We start from the raw sequence: 18,385 nt of genomic DNA on the forward strand, positions 1-18,385 counted from the left end.
ATGGAAGTGTAGTCAATTTGAATTCGACTTGCATGTTTGAAATTTTCAGACTCCCTCAACTCGAGACCTCAAAAATCATTTTAACCTACATCCGAATTGACCTACTCGGGGAAGTCAAAGAATACTAAGGTCACTACAACAATTTTCTTCACCTATTATGGACGAATTTCTTATTCTACTTCGCTATAAAACATAAGTACTGTCACTTAGATTAGACGGTCTCCAAAACAACATCTTGGAACTCAGATCCAACCTTCTTACCGTTCTCCTCAGTGACAGACTCACCGTGAAGAGCCAACAAAGCACCCAAGTCAAACTTAGCTTGCTTCAGCACCTTAACTTTTCTGATGTGAACGTTCTGCAATGGGTAGATACCTTCAGCAGCCTTCTCGATCTCACGGCCAATAACCTCAGGAATCAGCTTGGAGGTCAACTGAGCCAATGTGACGTTGGATACCTCTCTTTGCATGATCTCAACCATCTTCTTACGGATGGCGGACAGTTGGGATGATTGAGCGTAGGTGGTCTTCTTGATCTGGTTTTGGTGTCTTCTGGTGAAAGCAATGCAGAAGATTCTCAGCACGTAGTCATCGGCAGTCTTGACGGTGACGTTGGCCTCAACCAGGGATTGCCATTTTCTGACCAAAGATCTAACTTTGTCAGAGGTGAAGTCGAATCCGTGGAAGTTGGTCAGCAAGTTCTTACCTTGAACCTCATCGACTCTCAACTTAATCTTCTTGAAAGAGTGGTCCTCGGATCCTTGCAAGTCAGCAAGAGAGACTTCGACGACACGGCCCTTCAAACCATCAACGGCGTTCTTCAAACCAGTCGACTTGTTGATCAAAGTCTTACCAACGTTTCTGTTTTCAAAAGTGGTAGGAGCCTTGATGTCGTACCATTCCTTTCTCTGGAATGGGTCGACAACCTTCTTCTTCAAACCTTTCTTACCCTTGGAAAGTCTCTTGTTCTTACCGACAGCCATCTTTATGTAGTTGAAGTGTTTAGTAAAGGATTTTTTTCTTTGCGAATTTTCAATCCTTAGAGAGAGACACCACTAGTGAGGGAGCGAAAAAAAAAGGAGTCGTGTTCTTACCACAATTGGTGGATACCCTAGTACGCGAGCTCCCATTAAACTGAAACACATCTGAACACCAAAGTGACGACGATACTACTTGAACAAATGTACACCCTAAAAGGTATCACGTGTTTATGGTTTAGATATTATTTCCCTATTTGATCAGGTTCCATATGCACGGTCTCCAGTTATGGAGAGGGTAGTTATCTTGTTTACTTCACACACGCAGTTGACACTAAGATCGTCTCTAGACAGTCTTTAATCGACGCAAATTGAGATGCCAGACTCTCCGAGAAGAAACCAGCACAGAAGAAGCCATTCAGAGCAACAGAATGTACCACATAGTCAAAGGGAAACTAACTCAGTCGCCGTCAAAATTGGCCTGATTGGAGATGCCCAGATAGGGAAAACATCATTAATGGTAAAGTACGTAGAAGGCTGTTATGATGAAAATTACACACAGACACTAGGAGCTAATTTCATGGAGAGAATCATCAACATCAGAAATACCCAGATCACGCTCTCCATTTGGGATCTGGGTGGGGAGAAAGAGTTCATTAACATGCTGCCATTGGTGACAACTGACGCTGTGGTGATAATATTTATGTTTGACCTGACCAGAAAATCCACTCTAAACTCTATTAAGGAGTGGTATAGACAAGCAAGAGGTTTCAATAAAACAGCCATCCCGTTTTTGGTGGGCACCAAGTATGATCTATTCATAGATCTACCAGATGAGGATCAAATCGAGATTACCAATCAAGCAAAGAAATATGCCAGAGCTATGTCAGCTTCCCTTATTTTCTCATCCACAAGCCATTCTATAAACATACAAAAGCTATTCAAAGTCATACTGAGTAAAGTCTTTGACATAAAGGCAACCATACCAGAAATAGTAAACACAGGAGAACCACTATTATTATATCAGTCAATATGAGGGTAAGGGGTTAGTACATAACCTCCTTGAGAGTGTCATCTTTTTTGAACACGGTGGTGATTTCATCTTCCTCAATGTTCAACTTGATCAGTGATGATCTTCCAAGATTCCCATTCTTTAGAATTATTCCGTTTTCTATTAGTTCTTGAAGAATAAAATCAAAACTCTGCATCCGGGTTTTCAATCCTCCAAAAATCACCCGAGTGAATTGTAGATTTTCTCTTTCTAAAGATTCTCTAACTTTCTGAAAATGATTGACCTTAACCATGTTTTGCAGTTCGTCGATGATGCTACCGAGAGTGTTCTCTGAAACTCCCGTTCTTCTGATTCTCGCCAAAACACCCACAAGAAATAGCCTTAAATGGAAAGGTGAACAGTTCAGATAAGATGTCACAGTGGAGGATGTAGATTCATTCACAGACTTTATTATGTGTGCTATTTGAACTGTGAAGATTCCACCTAATTCGGCCTTCTCTTGCTCTGTCTTTTTTACGAACTCCTTTTCGGCAATTTCGACAGCTCTTAGACATATGCTAAGTGCTCTTCTAGCATCACCGCTAACGCTTGCGACCTTTCGTGATGCAAACTCAATAGCCCCGCTGTTGATGACCAGTTTATCGGAGTTAAGTTTACCTATGCTTTCCAACCTGTGCTTGATTATTTCAGCCAATTGAGAAAAATTATAGCCCGGAAACTGTAAACGAATCATTCCCAACCTACTGGAAATTTTGTTAGTAAGTAATCGTTCTGGCAAATCCATGGTATTGGCTACTGCAATCACTATTAAGCTGGAGGAAGAATAACTTGGCCAATTGAAGAAGTTGTAAAGGACAGACTGATTCTTGGTCAATATTTGATCCAACTCGTCCATGAGAACCACTAAGGGCTTTTTCTTTTTAGAGGAATTAAAGTATTCTTCCAATAGTCCAACTGCCTGACCACTTTTGGATCTTTGACCGAATATTTTTGTAAAAAGTACTTCGTAAGCCGCTTGAGGTGTCAACAACTTCAAACCGTTGATTTCCAAATAATCAAATACAGACCCGTGTTTTTCAGCTAACTGTTTTATCACCTCCCTAATAGTGACAGTTTTACCCGTTCCTGGGGTTCCACTCACGTATATACACATACCAGTGTTATTCTCAATTGCAACTTCGACGCTCGTATACAACTGTTCAAATTGCTCATCACGACACGGTAGTGTATTAAGGTGAGCTCCAGTATGTAATCTTTTCTTTGCACTGCTGAACAGTTTTGCCATGGGTTTAGCTTGTTCGTCTTCGTCGTCTTTCATTCCTTCTAAGTTGAGCTTTTTGGAAGATACTTGGGGAAATGACGGAATATTGTAATACCTCTCAGAGGTGGGTGTACTATAAAGCACTCTTTTTGACCTAGGGGTGCCTGTTTTGTTTAGTTTTCTGTTATATTTCTCATCATCAGACTCGTCCTCATCTTCAAACTCGCTTTCTGAACTTAGCTCAACATATTTTCTTGCTTTCCTACCAGAGCTTAATAGATTCGATTGAGATGTAAGTGACTTTATAGTTGCAGACCCTGTAAGGTTTTTCACGTTGTGATAAAATTGTTCGGGGTTTTTCTTCAATAGATTATGGAACTGATCCCATTCAAAGCTATCAGTGATATTGCTACCGTCATGATCACAACAATATCGACACAAGAACAGTTCGTTTGTATTTGAATCATTAATCTCTATTGCATCGTACTCTAATTTGGAAACTACTTTTACCTTTCGTAGAATGTCTTTTAGTTTTATTCTATCAGTAACTGGGGTAAGAAACAGCTCATTCTTTTCCACTTGACGGCCTTCTAAGCGTGAGCTAAGATCTGTAGCTCGCAAGAACCACATAGCCCTCACTTCCAGGTAAACATCAGTCCCAAAACTAATATCATGTATCAATGCAAAGTCTCTGAATTTTGAATTTTGCACTTCGATTACTGTTCCAATCTCGATCTCTAAACCATCAGAGTTTCTTTTAAGGGTAAGACTGTCATTCAAAGTATCATTCCTTCGGCTACGCCTTCGAGGAGTATCTTGATTCTGTGATTCTACATCAAAATAGTACTGCCATCCTTTGAATTGGCGGGCCGTTGAAGCCATTGACTAGAGAATGGTGCTTGACAGTTGACCGTATACCCACTAAATACTCCCTGTGCTGGAATCGCGTGTATCCACCAAAGGGTCTAAAAATGGAACCCCTTCCAGGCACCCTTCGAGAGATCAGTTTCAAGATAGCACCTTACTCTTTGGAAAGGGTGTACAGTCGATTCCATGATGCTTCCTAGCATGTCTCAGTATCTGTCTCCCACAATGAAATACAGATGCAAGAGTATTCTATACACAATCGAAAGACCGTTCAAGAATCTCACTGTCCGAGCAAGAGTTCTCCAGATCTGTAGACTCAGTCTCTCTGTATTAGTTATGACTTTGGTGCTGGTACAACTGATTGGCCCGTTTTTAAACCCAACCAAAATCTACCTTGCTCGGCTGGAGTGTTCTCATGTGGATCTTTCAAATGGTCTATTTAATACTTTGAGAGACTCTGTGAGTACCAATTCAGAAGATCTCTCTGGACAATTAGGCCCCGGATTGACTGCTTCTGAGATCAAGCTGTTATCAGCCTACGCCATGAAACAAGTAGAAGACGCTCCTCAGTTCATACTGTCCAACCTATTAAACTGGTGCTTTGGTACGTATAATAATCATTCACTCATCGATCAGCATTATCATGAAAATAGAATCACTTCGATGCAGTGTACCAAAAAAGACTTCAATTACAACTTTGATTATAGAGGAGAGCTCTCTTCCGTCGGTCTTCAAATTATTTTGTCTTATGCCTATAAGTTAGAAACGAAGATAACGTCCCCTAATGATCAATATACTCCTGACAAGAAATATTTCTCCACCATTCAAAAAAGACAGTCTCTGAACAAGTTGGCGACTGCTTTGTTGTTATTGGGAATATGTCTACAGTTTGTTCTGCTGGTGTCTGCCCTAGTAATGTATTCGCACCGTGGATCTGCAAGGGATGACAAGAGTGTCAACATCAATTTTAGGAGTTTTCTGAGCAGTATAGCCATTGGCTCTTTTGCAAGTCTGGCAACTGCTATCATTGCACTGCTAGTCATGTATTCAAATATTTCTCAAGATGTGGAGAATGAATTGAGTCAGTTTGGCCTTTCAGTTCATTTGGGTCCTGTGTTTTTCAAAGTGGGATGGGTCATAGTTTCGGCTTCCTGTTTGTTGGCATTTTTGTGGGCTTTTCCAACTTGGTGTGGAGCACCAACTCGTAAAGCTGAAAACCCTGATACAAAGGCGAATGAAAAGCCAGCACAGCTACTTTTTCCTAGTGATGAACATTCATACAGAGACTCCCTGGGTACATCAGTGGACATTTCCTTAGACGAGCGACTCCAATACCAATACCCCACAGTACCAGTAGTTACAACAACTTTGCCATCTTATTCAAAGGGATTTGAAGACAACGATTACTCTCTCATTGAGAACAGAAAGAATAGTAGGAGCCTGGTGTAAATTGTGTTCACGCTTCCTTTCCATGCGGCTGTTCAGTTCCTCACTCGTCCCAGCACACAAATAGATTTATCTTTTGCCGATACCCATTTTGTGAAAGACCTTTTTTTCTTTTACTGCTTGCAATGTTCGGCTATTCAGTTCAGAATAGAAACCCATTTCTGGGACTAGCTGAAGAGCAAGGTCCTCGTCACTCATCTAATCGGCAGCAAAGTTTACAAGAATTAGAGAAGAGTATCATAGAACCTGAAAAGATCGAGGATGTCTTAGATCCTGTTACAGAAAAGAAGGATAGGCCACATGAAGTTAGTCCCAAGAATAGTTTGAAGGGTAGCTTCGTCATTACAGTGTTGCTCTTTACTCTGGTTTTATTTTTTTGGCTCGTTTGTTTAGCCGGATTAATTGTAACCATGCATAGTTGTAGAGAAGACTCAATTTTGTGTTTGCCCCAGGTATCCTTCCAGTTATCAAGTGAAACTCCAATTGCAAAAGCTTTGCTGGTCAAAGCAGAACAGGCGTTGAGACTAATATCCTACATTGCCGTGGATCTGGGCGCTCATCCGAGTGAAGATGGAAATGTATTCGTGAACCCACATTTGAGGGAGATGGCAATTAAAAAGAATCTCCAGAACCCAACCGAGTTCAACTCCGTTTTCAATTATTTGAAAACTGTTGACACTTTAACTACAGACAATATATTTCGGCTAAATTTTTTTGGATATTGCAAAGATCAACTGGCGAAGGGAAGCAGTATATGCCAAAACGAATGGGGATTGGATTTCGTGTCAGTTTTACTAAGAGATGCCGGTGATCAGCTGTCACAGCTCACATCAGATCCTGAACTAGGTAGACAATTAGTGGGCGAGTCATTCGTTCAAGCATATAAAGGGATACTGAAGCAGGCTTCAAGTTTGAACTTACAAGATCGAAAGCTAGAAAACGCAGTTTTGCTTAGTAGGGTGTCGAAAATAGTACCACTACTAGTGTTTATTACATGTATTTCCAAAGCAGTGGATACTGTATTAATGATAGTGGCTATGGGATTGTATATCTGGAAGAAAAATGGGCATGCGAACATCATCCAGATATTGTTGAACGTGATTTTTGGAATTCATCTGATTTCTTTAATAACTGGATTTCTAAGTGTGGTTTTGGAAACTGAGTATTTCATTAAACTGTCAGCCATAGGGGAGCAGACCGGGATCGCTATTGTGGTACTGGATGTTGGTAGTTACGTGGTATTCGCTTCCGCTTTTGCCAACGTGATAGTGTGCTTTCTACTTCTTATAACAATCCTAAAAAGACCGTATATTTAGAATTCATACACTGACTTTTCAGGAATATAGGTAATCCTCCAATTGAAAGAACTGATGCATTCGATGTCAAAGCTGGTATTTATCGTCTCATCAACCACCATGGTTAAGCTCAAGCCAAACCATGGGCTCCATTGACTTCTGGTGGACGCTGATGGTAATCTGGGGACTGGCACATCAGGTAAGAGACTACAGGACTCTCCACTCTTACTGACACCAGTTTCATCAAATCTGATCTTTAGAGAAGCTTGAATGAGATAAGATCCAGAACCCGGTATCAGATGGGCGTCGTATGATAAAAGTGAATGCTGAGTTGTAGGAACGCTGAACCAAATGTCCTGAAATTGGGTTCTAGACCCATACGGTGTGCCATTAAGGACTATTGCCGCTTGTGCTTTTAATTGGGGAAGGATCCTCGCTTTGAAAACGTTGATGTCATTGTTGAAGAGACTGGGATTTTGAATGAACGTTGAGTCTAACGTGGCCAGGATGTGTTTCAGGAAGTCCTGAATTTTGGACGTGGGATCTGAGTTCATATTGTGTAAGTAAGATGAAAAACAATTTCGAAATAGCGAGAGACAGTGATAATGAGATGAGCAGCTTCTTGCGGGCGCCTGGTAGGAGATATCCTCGACCCACCAAGTTTCCCTTCTAGCTTCCCACGCTACGAGGTAGTAAAAAATAAAAATATATTCACCCGATTATCAAAATCAATGTGGTACTGAAAAACTATATGTTTTACAAGGCAAAGACTCCGAAAGTGATACTGACAACTGCGGCAGTCAAACCCATCAATAAGGTGGACTTTGGGTGATCGATAGACACAGCAGCGTCGGTAGAAGTTTCAGTCTCCGCGCTCTCAGAGGCGGAGGTGCCAGTGCCAGTGCCAGTAGCGGAGGTCTCCGATTCAGACTCAGATTCAGACTCAGATCCAGTCTCAGTTTCTGTCTCCTCACCAGTCTCTGATTCTTCCTCACTTTCACCAGTCTCTGATTCCTCCTCACTTTCACCAGTTTCAGCAGCCGCAACTTGTGGCTCAATTCTGGAGGAATACCATGGCAGGTTAACAACGAACGATGAAAGTTCGCTCGCAGGGAAATCCTCCTCAGTAAAGATACTTGTGTAAGAATCGTCGGTGTAAGTGGCCAGTTCAGTGTACAGACTCAAGAGGTCAGTGAAACCAGCCGCAGTATTGGCCTGGATGTAAGACAGATACTCTTGGGCGTTCTCAGTGACATCATTGTAGAACACAGTGTAAAGGGCTTCATCTGCCTGTACGCCGGCAGCGGCAATTGCAGTTAAAACGACGTTAGAAAATCTCATTATATTAGAACGGTAGGAAGTTGGTGAATCTGAGCAATGTAAAGGGCCTCAATTGCAGTGAATTTATGTCCCTTTTAAACGGAAAAACTTGCTTTCGTCAATTAAATCACGACTGCATGGCACATGCAAGACAAATATAGATTTTCTCCTTTAGCGCAGAGGGCTTAGTTGGTGCACCTTAGTAATGTCGTCCGTCCTTGGCTTAGGCAAATTGATAGGTGCAATAAGCTACGGATTGACTGTGATAACTAGTTGATTACTGTTCAGGTAAATTACTAATCTGCTACCGTTGATCCCTAGTGCGATGGAGTTCTTTTACCTCACGCATGCCCCATGTGGGACCGGTCGCAACCATTTGAAGCAACCTTCTTTCCTACCCTATGACTTCTCCACAAAACTGATTTGCCCTTTTAGGACATGATGGAGAAGAATACGCGAACTATGGTCGTCATATGGGATGGGGATGGTATAATTCCGAGGGTTCTTGTGCTAGGGTCATGGGTTTGAAGGCATTAGGGTGCAGATGCAGTTGGCGTTTCCAAAGGGGATATGGATTAGTCTATGGGGAAAATAGCAATAAAGCTTCTCGGTTTGATTAGAGTTTTGGTGGGGGAAATGTGGCAATATGTTTCAGGATAGAACCAAAGGACCAAAGAACCATTAAGGTAAGGTTAAGTTTGTGGGGCCTGAAGCCAATACGACAGAGGCACCCAGCAAGTGAATCTTTTTGACCGATCGATCTCAGGTATGGCCGATCGTTCGAGTCTGAAAATCTTCGATCTAGCGTTTTGCCCGTCCAAGGGATTGTTCTTCTCACCCCGGTCAGCGGCCTTCAAGAATAATCGTCACCCCCGCCCTCGTTTCCGCCCGGAATCCCCTAGGCTTATATTTTCATCCCCCCTTTCAACAGCTAGTAGTCATCCCTTATCATGGACCATTTGCAATCATTGTACAACTCAACAATAATTCAATGGCCGCTCAAATATACGCCATCGTTCACTAGTTGGCTCACACATCATTTTGCCTCTTTCAACGCCCTCGTTCACTCCAAACTAACGTACCACGCACCTAACTTGGTGGTTCATCCCACATCGACAGTAATCACTTTCCTGTTCGTTTACATATTCATACTTTTGATTATCTATGAGTTGATATTACATCTAGGAGTTAAACTAAATTGGTGGCAGAAACCTGGAAGCGAGTTTTTCATCGAAACTCCAGTGCATTGTGCCCATATTTACGTAGACTTGCACATAATGGAAAAACATGAAGATGATGATCCTAAGTTGGAGGAGCTGACAATTGAGGAGAAATTTTACAAGTTCCAAACAAAGAAATCTACAAAATACGGGTCTTTAATCTTTCATAAACTGAAATATCATCTGGAGTTTGGTCCCAACGATTACGATCCACGAGACCCTGATCTCGGAACAACTCTAGGGTTTTCCCGTTCCAAAACGCTAAAACTGTTCAAAGATTCCAAGATTTACACTGAAGATTTGAATAAAATACCACTATCTCCGGAGGAACTTATCCTCGTTCATAGAAAGAAGGAATTGACTCCGGATTTAGACGATAAATTCCTGTGCGAGTTGGACGTGGAAACTGGCAACAAGGTCGATGCCTTCGTGGTGATCTAATTATAAGGCCTTTAATTCTCCATTGATCCAATTCCATATCTTGATAAAGTTCGGCAACTTGAGCTCTACGAACACCGGCTCATTCAACCCTTCGTTGGTGAAAACCAAGATGCTTGTGTTTACCAGCAATGCGATCTGTCTTCGCAATTTGATGTCATAGATTTTCTGTAATGGTGTTGGCAGGCTTGCATTATGGCTTGCCAATTGATCTTTATAGCATAATAGAGCCATTGTCAATTCAATATCCTTGATAAAACTTTCATTCTGCAGTATTTTGATGGTCACTAGTTTTTGCTTGATGAAATGAATAAAGTTATCCAGAAACTCCTTATCAGTCTTGGCCGAAGAATTCTCCTTTCCACCTTCCACGTGGCGACGGAAAGTTTCTATCAACTGCAAATGAAGCAATCGGAAGTAAATATACTGATTTGTTTCAAACAACATAGGGTAATGTTGTCCCAGTAAGCTTACTGCCTCATCGACATTTCCCTTCAGTATGTTTTGCTTGATGTTATTTCTGACGTTGATGGTGGCAAGTCCTAACGACAGCTTGGTTACATTCTCCAAAGTGAGAATGTTGAGCTTGGATTTTTCTACTTTGAATCGGAACTTGTCACACAGCTCTTGAGACTTACGATAATTAGCTATCAATTGATCTGCACTGAAACAATCATCACCCTTGAGCTCAATTGGCTGGGGATAACAAGTTTCTAACAAGTCTTCCACTTGCAAGTTAAGTCGCTTGCAAACACTCTTGATAGTTTTGACATGACCCTGTATTATCAAATAGTTCAAAATTAAATAGTCAACTTTCAACAGTTCCACCATCTGGTCGTCATCGATATCCTTACAGCTTGCTTCGTACATTTGGTCAAAAGGGGATGAGTTGTCCAGCAAAATCCCCTGATTCAAAGTGGTGAATCTGGCTGCATCACTTTGAATTTCCTGATAAAACTCTTCCCAGTCATTCATGGCTGAAGGTTCTAGTGTGGGTGAGGTAGGTGGAGAACATAATCCATCACCTGCGCGAGTTACATGGAAAGTCTTAAGTAAGCACTGAGTAGATGGTTAGCCTACTTATCGTTTATAAATCACTCGTTATCTATACACGCACAACCTGATCAATGGCAGCAGCTACACGCTTTACATTATTCTCGTTCAAGCCGGCAATAGAAGCTCTTCCTGACCCAACTAAGTAGATGCCGTGGTCAGACTCTAACTTGGCAACTTGCTCTTTCTTCAAGCCAGTGAAGGAGAACATCCCCTGCTGGTTCACAATGTGGTCCCAATTTCCTGGGGTTCCTAAACGAACAAGCTCGTCTCTGAGAGCAACACGCATCTTGTGAATCCTGGTACTCATGGTGATCAAATCTGCTTCCCATTGTTTACGAAGGTCAGGAGAATTCAGGATCTTACCAACAACTTTGGCACCATATGCCGGTGGATTGGAGATTTCACTTCTGATGATCTTCTGCAGTTGGGATGAAACAGCTTTTGACAGCTTTTCATCCTTCTCAGGCAAGACGAGATGGACCGCACCAACCCTCTCACCGTACAATTCCACAGTTCTTTGCGAAAGATTGGCAAATAATTATTGGGAACTTACCCTCATGGGCAATGGCAGTACGAACAGCCCAGTTGTCCTTATCCAAAGATCCAGATGCAAAACCTTGGTAAGCGGAGTCAAATAGAGGAAGATGCTGGTACTGTGCAAGAGCATCCAAAATTTGCTTCCACTCGTCCTGAGTTGGGTCCAGACCAGTTGGGTTGTGGGCACAGGCATGCAATAAGAAAACTGAATGTTTAGGAGCAGATTTGATGGCATCCAAGAATCCAGCCAAGTCCAATGACTTGGTAGCATCATTCCAATAAGGGTACTTGGCAATCTGCAGTCCTAAGGTATCGAAGATTTGAACGTGGTTGGCCCAGGTTGGGTCAGACAAATAAATAACTGGTTCCTTGTCAGTGGAGTTGATTTTGTAGAACTTCTTAACAAAGGCACCTACAACATGAAGAGCTCCGGTTCCAGACAGAGACTGGATCGAAACTACTCTGTTTTCCTTCAAAGCGGGTGAGTCATCACCCAAAATAACTTTTGCAGCAGCGCTGGTGAACTCAGCGAAACCAGAAATTGGCAAGTACTCATGGTTGTAAAGAGGATCTTCTTTAAGAAGAGTCTCTGCACGGCTGACAGCGGGGAGAACCCAAGGCTTTCCGTCGTTATCTCTGTAGGCCCCTATACCCAGATCAACCTTATCAGAACGAGAATCGGCTGTATAACGGGCCTTCAATCCAAACAATGGATCTGGTGGCAACTGGGGGATATTCTGCGTTGAAAACGACATGCTTAACGGTATGTTGACGAGTTCGGGAGGGGGTGTGTGAGTGGAGTCTATTCCAGAATGGGCGCGTCCAACCTTATATAGTCAGGCGGTAATGCATGTGAGATTGAAAAAGTCGGGGAAAGTAGGACGTGCCGCAGAGGCTACGAGGGAGGAAAGAAGGATCCGAACTGCTATTGTGATGGCATAAAGTGTGGATGCCGGATGGTAGACTACAGGTGCCACGGTCCAAGCGGATAAACATGTATTTATCGGCCTCATGGCCTTTATCAACCAAATATCCGGCCACATCATCGTCATGTGCAAGGTAGTGTCAGAAACGACTCAAATTATTTTATTCATAAGAGCTATGACTCTATGACTGTTTTGGGGGTGCATGAAAAAGACTACATACAAACCAACACCCCATTCTTTTTTCCACTATTTGTAGGGCTGAGCTACTCGTCTACAACTGGATGCTAACAATATTTGCCGTGGATTATTATCAAAGGCAATGCGAGTGGGTTAATAAGTATTGGAAATGAGAGAAATATCCGCATGAATAGTCCCGGGGTTTTGGAGGCTAATATTCGGGAGAGTAAGATTTCTAGGATGCCCTCTATATTTTAGTTAGGTATTGCTTAGCTTACTGTAAAGGTTTTATGATTTCTTCGTACAACAGCTCCTTCAGGTCTAACATGGTTAGTTCCTCCTTCCGTCGGTCAAAATCAAAAAAGTCGTCTTCTAATGGAGCAGCAACAGGTTCGTCGTTAGGATCGTGGTAGAGCTGCAAATAGGGATGCCTGAGGGCATCATCAACGCAGATTCGCCTAGCTGGGGAAAACGTCAATAGTCGACTTAAAAGGTCCAAACCTAAAGGATTAGCGCCAGGAAATAATGTTTTGAAATCTACACCTGGTCGTGGTGTCATTGATCCGACATACTCTCTCGGCCGAGGAGACTTGATGGCAGCAAGATCTTCTTTTCCAGGCGTGCCCAGCACGTCAAAGATCAACGAGAGTTGATGGTGATAATCTTTCCCGGGAAACAATGGAGTGCCGCTCAACATCTCAGCCAAGATGCATCCTACTGACCAAACATCGATAGCAGCGGTGTACTCTTGAAAAGTCAACATGATTTCTGGAGCACGATACCATCGTGTCGCCACGTATTCGGTCATGAAACCGTAATTGTCTTCTGTTTTCGCCACAGAGCGGGCTAAACCAAAATCACAAACTTTCAGATCGCAATTAGCGTTCAAAAGTAGATTAGAAGGCTTCAGATCTCGATGCAAAACATTGGCGGAATGTAAAGCCTTCAATGCTCTCAAAGTCTGGTAAACAAAGTATTGACAGTGGTCATCACTTAGTTGTTGAGTACGAATCACTCGATGCAAGTCTGTCTCCATAAGCTCTTGAATAAGGTAAACTTCATGGAAGGATGAAAAATCGTATGGAACTTGGATGTCCAGGATACTGATGATGTTCTCGTGGTTGAAATGCTTCAGCAGCTTGAGTTCTCTCAAAGTGCGTAAGCAGAACATAGGTTTCGAAAACGGGACAATCTTTTTGATGGCAACCTTTTGTTGTGAAGGCAGATGTATAGCCGAACACACAACTCCATAGGCTCCTTCGCCTACAATGTCTAGGATCTGATAATGATGGCTAACATTAAAGGAAATACTTCGTTGACCGCTCGCCATAAGATCGCAGTTAACGTTTGACTGTTCGCAAATGGGAAGGACCAAAGGATAGTAGAATGGGTTTGAAGGAGAGGTTGTTTTGAACTGGACTTGTCAAGTGCATACTAAGATAAAACCTTTATCTTACACTCGTGTTGGACTAGAATTTTTTCGCGAATATTTGGCGTTTTTTTTTCTCTCGCGAGTTTGACTACAATGCCACATCCACATCCTCTGCCTGGCGCTCCGTCAAAATGTTATTAAACGCTTTTTTCCTTTCGTGGCTCTCTTTGACTTTTCCTCCTTGCACCACGATGTCCCCTTTTTTTCTTGCCCCTCCCATAACCGCAAGGGCCCCCCTAGAAATATTTTTTTAATTGGCACTTTATTTGTCGCTATTATAGTAGAAATCTCTGCTCCCCTATTCTCCTTCTGTCTTGCTAACATGAACAGATCACTATCCACAAGCGCTTTTATAAATGCCCATCCTGACAACCTGTTAATCTCCTCAGATCGGCGTTCCACGAGGACTACATCTTTCATAAGCATCTCTGACATCGAAGCCTTGCACGGAGGAAACGGAGATGAGTCTCAGTCTAACTCCAGTGTTGGCACATCGTCTAGACCCTCATTTTCCAGAGACATATCAAGGCGGCGAAGCTCAAATTTCATTCGCACATTGAAGTCCAAGAAGCTTCTGAATGCCATAAAAGACCAAGACATCCAGGAAGAAGAGCGGTCACCATCTCCATCATCAGACGATGTCTTGTTACCACATGACGTTACCACCTACACAATTTCCAACAAGTTCCCGTTACCAGTGGAAATCCTCAACACAATCATCGAAAACGTCTATTATAACAGTGTGGAGAACGTTCAGTCTATTACCTCCAACTTGGAAGAGTTCTCCAAGTCCATCGTCCCAGTATGCAAGATGTTCAACATTCTTTCCTCCAGACTATTGTACAGATATTCAGTATTCACTAGGTCCAATTCGTTTGACAAATTCCTGAAGAATTTAAATAAAGACCACTTTTTAGGGTTGAACGTTGAGTTTCTAGACTTTATGGAGTTTACTTCAATTGGACTGGGAAGGACGGGACGAATGAACGAAGAAATTCAAATGGTCACCTCATCCACAATATTAAACTGTCTACAGCTAACGCCTAATCTAATCGAATTTTTGGGAAGCGAATCTATTGAAGGTGATATTGATAAACGGATTCTCTCGCAGTTATTTAATAATTTACTCTATTTAACCACTATTGATTTCTGTGGGTCAACAGGCGACAATTTCGTGAATGCCTTCAAAGAATTCACCATTAATAGAGATGTTATCCCTAATATCACCAAAATTGGGTTCCACGACTGCATTGAGCTTCCATTGCAAGTTTTCCAAACATTTCTGCCTGCCCTTGTCAATTTGACCAGATTGGATCTGACCCATACTCAAATAACAGGCAGATTTTTGTCTGACAACCTCCCACCGTCAGCAAGGTTGACTCATTTATCTCTTTCAAGATGTAACCAGATTACCGCCGTTGAGCTCATGGACTTTTTACTCTACCACGAATCAATCACTAACGGGTCTTTGAAATGGCTATCTCTTCAATGTGACTCGTCTATCGTCTCCATCCTCAACGAGCACCAGTTGAGTCATCTTTTAACCAACATGAACGCTCCAAACTTGATGTACTTGAACTTAGGTGGTTACTCTGTGAAAAAGAAGCATTTAGACATCATCAAAAACAAGTTTATCAACCTCAAGTCTTTAATTTTGGCTCACTCACAGCTAACGATTGACGAACTTTACGAATATCTCTCGCCAAAGCATAAGCAAACGAACGCGAGATTCTTCATCCAGGGACTCGACCAATACACCCATAATTATCCCACAGAAACAGAGGAGGAAACTGATGAAGCTAACGAATCAGATGAACCAGAACAGCAACTTAAATTTATCGACCTTACAGGTAACAAAAATGTCACTAGATGGTCGATTGACAACCCAAAAATACTTAACGCATCCACTTCCCTGCTTGCTATTGAGCTGGACCAAACAATAGTAGAAGATATTGGATATGGACCAGAAGGGAAACTCACAATGAACCAAGATATTTGGAAAACCTATGACTCACAGGGACGTCGTAGTTGGCTCTTTAAGCTATCACCGGAAGAAGTTGAGAGGGAACGTAGAGGAGATCATGTGGACTATTACAACACCTTAACCTACTACGATACAACGACAGGTAAGAAACGTACGAAGAAAGCAAAGCCTCCATTTTTCCTCAGGTTTGCCGCTAAGAAGATCAACCTTTCGATTGGCCCATTTGCCACCCTTTATGAGGATGAGAAGGTTTTTCCAGTCGACTTCAGTGAGAGAGGAATCTATAAGTACTACTCGTTAAACAGATAATAAGCGTTAATACCTAAAGATTTCGGATGTTCCCACACCTTATCTTAAACTTTATTTTTTCCTAACTTTTTTGCTCTTACTCACGACTGTGTCGCGGCCTGGATCACCTTTCTGTCTTGTCAATGAACTCTTACAATTGAACTATTAGACATCGCAGCATGCAATATTAGGTCAATGGGTCCTTTCAGATTAATGTATCGTCTTTTTGAGGCTGTTATGGAGCAGTCAAACTCTTACGAGAGTCCTGCCAGTAGAGGAATGCTGATATTGAGTTATTGCATTTCTCCCTTTGCTGCCATGTGCATGACAACTGCTATCATCCTGAATCGTCTTACTGTGTTCGCCATCACGCGATACAGTAACCGGAAGTTGCCACGGATATCGTCTCTGTTGATTCGTATAGTCGCAATTTGGGCTTTGTATTCTAGCAGTTACGGTGTCTTGGTTGCGCTGAAGACTTATCAGAATCACAGACCCCACGTCAACCTTTTACTGTCTGATTCCTACTTTTTCAACAAAGATCTGTTTGAAGCTGCAAGATTCCTTTATTGTGGTTTTGGAAAGGTAACGGTTGTCCGAGGGGCAGAACCCAACAGTGCTCCAATTGTCTTGGGACCTTCTCCTGCTGTATTCCGCAATTTTTATTTGGGAATTTGCGTCAGCCAAATAATTGAGGCATTTGTATCATTGACAAACGGACAAGACCCTTCGGTTGAAAATGGACTGACCCTGTTTGAATATTCCGTGGCTTTCCAGGAGATCCAAGGATCTCAGATTCCCTCTTATGCATCCATGGTCGTGGCCCTAATTGCATTAGCTAACCAACTGCTGATCCATGTTCTAGGATTGTTGAATTTGACCAAGTATAAACTTCTACCTTCCTCAGTAATTGGGTTGTACGGATTATTTTTTTTTGCAACTACCTTTTACGATGGAACTTTCCTTTCACTTCCCTACACGATTTACTTGGGATACTTCCCACAACTGGTGACAGCTCTTATTATTCTTCTATGCTTCCTTATTTACACACTGGCCGTCATATTTAAGGGGGGATCATACGAAGACCTTCAATTTAGCAGCATAACACATAATTCACAATCGCTGAACGTATCATTGAGTGATGATTTTTACACAGCTTTGATGAACATTGGTTCCTTCGTGATCACTGTCTCTGGTAGACAAAGCTATATCAATGAATTGTCATCTATTGAAGTACCGGAGAGCAATTTTCTTCAAGGTGATAGTGGATACAATGTTCAATATTTGACACACCCAACTCTTGCCAAATTGCATGATAAGGCTAAAGTTGGCTTAATAAGAAAGAGGATCAACAATTTTTCAAATCTTGTCTCTCAGTTCGTCGACATGATCATCTTACTCGCATTCAAAAGAAAACTAATCGTAAATAAGCAGCCAAAGTCTACATCAAGTCAGAGAGAAAAAGCAAACCGCAATGCAAAACCTCAAGTTAGAGAACTGGACATTGATGACGTTACTGTAGACCAGTACACTTACGGCATGTTACTGAAAGACACAACTTTTTCCGACGTGGATAATTCGGACGATTACATCTATGAAGAAAGTTCGACTGATGATTCAGATTGGGAGTATAACAGTGATGTTGAAATTGAAACAGAGAATTCTAACCCATCATTTGCACAATTACAACGGAAATCTGTTTATTCTGGTATGCAGCCTTTCCAGAAACAGTATAATGCACTATCTGAACTGGTAGGCAGCGTTGATTTTAGGCATCTTCTCTCTCCTGATTCTCTTTCTGACAGGCAGCAGGCACGCCTCCTCAGCATTTCCTTTAGCAACAGCAGTCTATCCAAGACCCATCTTACCCGTTCGAAATTCAAGGAGTTATACGAAAAACATCCAGAATGGAAATTGCAGGATCTGATTTTTGATAAACGACCTTTGACAACTACTGAGGATTTCCAGGATTCGTTGGGTAATTGTGTCGTTTGTCAGAGCAACTCGCGTCAAGTAATTCTATGGCCTTGCAGGTGTCTTGCTATCTGTGAACCCTGCAGAGTGTCTTTGGTAATGCGAAATTTCAAGGAATGTGTTTGTTGTCGGAGACACGTTGATGGATTCAGCAAAATCTATATTCCTTGAAGCAC

General features: G+C 42.0%; 14 protein-coding genes across 14 annotated transcripts; 6 read left to right on the forward strand and 8 right to left on the reverse strand.

The window, feature by feature from the left end:
• Nucleotides 1-211: 211 nt before the first annotated feature.
• PAS_chr4_0524 (40S ribosomal protein S1) lies at nt 212-982 on the reverse strand (the record flags this gene model as incomplete). Its single annotated transcript, XM_002493912.1, has 1 exon — nt 212-982. The coding sequence occupies one exon, from the start codon at nt 980-982 to the stop codon at nt 212-214; it is 771 nt and encodes a 256-aa protein (XP_002493957.1).
• Nucleotides 983-1,352: 370 nt separating this feature from the next.
• PAS_chr4_0525 (GTP-binding protein of the ras superfamily involved in termination of M-phase) lies at nt 1,353-2,012 on the forward strand (the record flags this gene model as incomplete). Its single annotated transcript, XM_002493913.1, has 1 exon — nt 1,353-2,012. One exon carries the CDS (start codon nt 1,353-1,355, stop codon nt 2,010-2,012), a length of 660 nt encoding a protein of 219 aa, XP_002493958.1.
• Nucleotides 2,013-2,022: 10 nt separating this feature from the next.
• PAS_chr4_0526 (Largest subunit of the origin recognition complex) lies at nt 2,023-4,131 on the reverse strand (the record flags this gene model as incomplete). Its single annotated transcript, XM_002493914.1, has 1 exon — nt 2,023-4,131. One exon carries the CDS (start codon nt 4,129-4,131, stop codon nt 2,023-2,025), a length of 2,109 nt encoding a protein of 702 aa, XP_002493959.1.
• Nucleotides 4,132-4,317: 186 nt separating this feature from the next.
• PAS_chr4_0527 (Non-essential putative integral membrane protein) lies at nt 4,318-5,565 on the forward strand (the record flags this gene model as incomplete). The annotated part of the gene is made up of 1 exon (XM_002493915.1): nt 4,318-5,565. One exon carries the CDS (start codon nt 4,318-4,320, stop codon nt 5,563-5,565), a length of 1,248 nt encoding a protein of 415 aa, XP_002493960.1.
• A 122-nt stretch (nt 5,566-5,687) lies between these two features.
• On the forward strand, nt 5,688-6,878 carry PAS_chr4_0971 (uncharacterized protein; the record flags this gene model as incomplete). Its single annotated transcript, XM_002493916.1, has 1 exon — nt 5,688-6,878. The coding sequence occupies one exon, from the start codon at nt 5,688-5,690 to the stop codon at nt 6,876-6,878; it is 1,191 nt and encodes a 396-aa protein (XP_002493961.1).
• On the reverse strand, nt 6,875-7,411 carry PAS_chr4_0528 (mRNA transport regulator, essential nuclear protein; the record flags this gene model as incomplete). The annotated part of the gene is made up of 1 exon (XM_002493917.1): nt 6,875-7,411. The coding sequence occupies one exon, from the start codon at nt 7,409-7,411 to the stop codon at nt 6,875-6,877; it is 537 nt and encodes a 178-aa protein (XP_002493962.1).
• Nucleotides 7,412-7,613: 202 nt separating this feature from the next.
• On the reverse strand, nt 7,614-8,198 carry PAS_chr4_0972 (uncharacterized protein; the record flags this gene model as incomplete). The annotated part of the gene is made up of 1 exon (XM_002493918.1): nt 7,614-8,198. One exon carries the CDS (start codon nt 8,196-8,198, stop codon nt 7,614-7,616), a length of 585 nt encoding a protein of 194 aa, XP_002493963.1.
• Nucleotides 8,199-9,127: 929 nt separating this feature from the next.
• On the forward strand, nt 9,128-9,838 carry PAS_chr4_0529 (Hypothetical protein; the record flags this gene model as incomplete). The annotated part of the gene is made up of 1 exon (XM_002493919.1): nt 9,128-9,838. The coding sequence occupies one exon, from the start codon at nt 9,128-9,130 to the stop codon at nt 9,836-9,838; it is 711 nt and encodes a 236-aa protein (XP_002493964.1).
• Nucleotides 9,839-10,810, reverse strand: PAS_chr4_0973 (uncharacterized protein; the record flags this gene model as incomplete). The annotated part of the gene is made up of 1 exon (XM_002493920.1): nt 9,839-10,810. One exon carries the CDS (start codon nt 10,808-10,810, stop codon nt 9,839-9,841), a length of 972 nt encoding a protein of 323 aa, XP_002493965.1.
• Nucleotides 10,811-10,940: 130 nt separating this feature from the next.
• On the reverse strand, nt 10,941-12,183 carry PAS_chr4_0974 (uncharacterized protein; the record flags this gene model as incomplete). The annotated part of the gene is made up of 2 exons (XM_002493921.1): nt 10,941-11,384; nt 11,470-12,183. The coding sequence occupies 2 exons, from the start codon at nt 12,181-12,183 to the stop codon at nt 10,941-10,943; spliced, it is 1,158 nt and encodes a 385-aa protein (XP_002493966.1).
• An 81-nt stretch (nt 12,184-12,264) lies between these two features.
• Nucleotides 12,265-12,441, reverse strand: PAS_chr4_0975 (uncharacterized protein; the record flags this gene model as incomplete). The annotated part of the gene is made up of 1 exon (XM_002493922.1): nt 12,265-12,441. One exon carries the CDS (start codon nt 12,439-12,441, stop codon nt 12,265-12,267), a length of 177 nt encoding a protein of 58 aa, XP_002493967.1.
• Nucleotides 12,442-12,805: 364 nt separating this feature from the next.
• PAS_chr4_0530 (Cytosolic aspartate aminotransferase, involved in nitrogen metabolism) lies at nt 12,806-13,861 on the reverse strand (the record flags this gene model as incomplete). Its single annotated transcript, XM_002493923.1, has 1 exon — nt 12,806-13,861. The coding sequence occupies one exon, from the start codon at nt 13,859-13,861 to the stop codon at nt 12,806-12,808; it is 1,056 nt and encodes a 351-aa protein (XP_002493968.1).
• Nucleotides 13,862-14,285: 424 nt separating this feature from the next.
• Nucleotides 14,286-16,256, forward strand: PAS_chr4_0531 (uncharacterized protein; the record flags this gene model as incomplete). Its single annotated transcript, XM_002493924.1, has 1 exon — nt 14,286-16,256. One exon carries the CDS (start codon nt 14,286-14,288, stop codon nt 16,254-16,256), a length of 1,971 nt encoding a protein of 656 aa, XP_002493969.1.
• Nucleotides 16,257-16,430: 174 nt separating this feature from the next.
• On the forward strand, nt 16,431-18,380 carry PAS_chr4_0976 (uncharacterized protein; the record flags this gene model as incomplete). The annotated part of the gene is made up of 1 exon (XM_002493925.1): nt 16,431-18,380. One exon carries the CDS (start codon nt 16,431-16,433, stop codon nt 18,378-18,380), a length of 1,950 nt encoding a protein of 649 aa, XP_002493970.1.
• Between the last annotated feature and the right edge of the window lie 5 nt (nt 18,381-18,385).

Source organism: Komagataella phaffii, chromosome 4, assembly GCF_000027005.1.
Source record: "Komagataella phaffii GS115 chromosome 4, complete sequence".
Classification (NCBI taxonomy): Eukaryota; Fungi; Ascomycota; class Pichiomycetes; order Pichiales; family Pichiaceae; genus Komagataella; species Komagataella phaffii.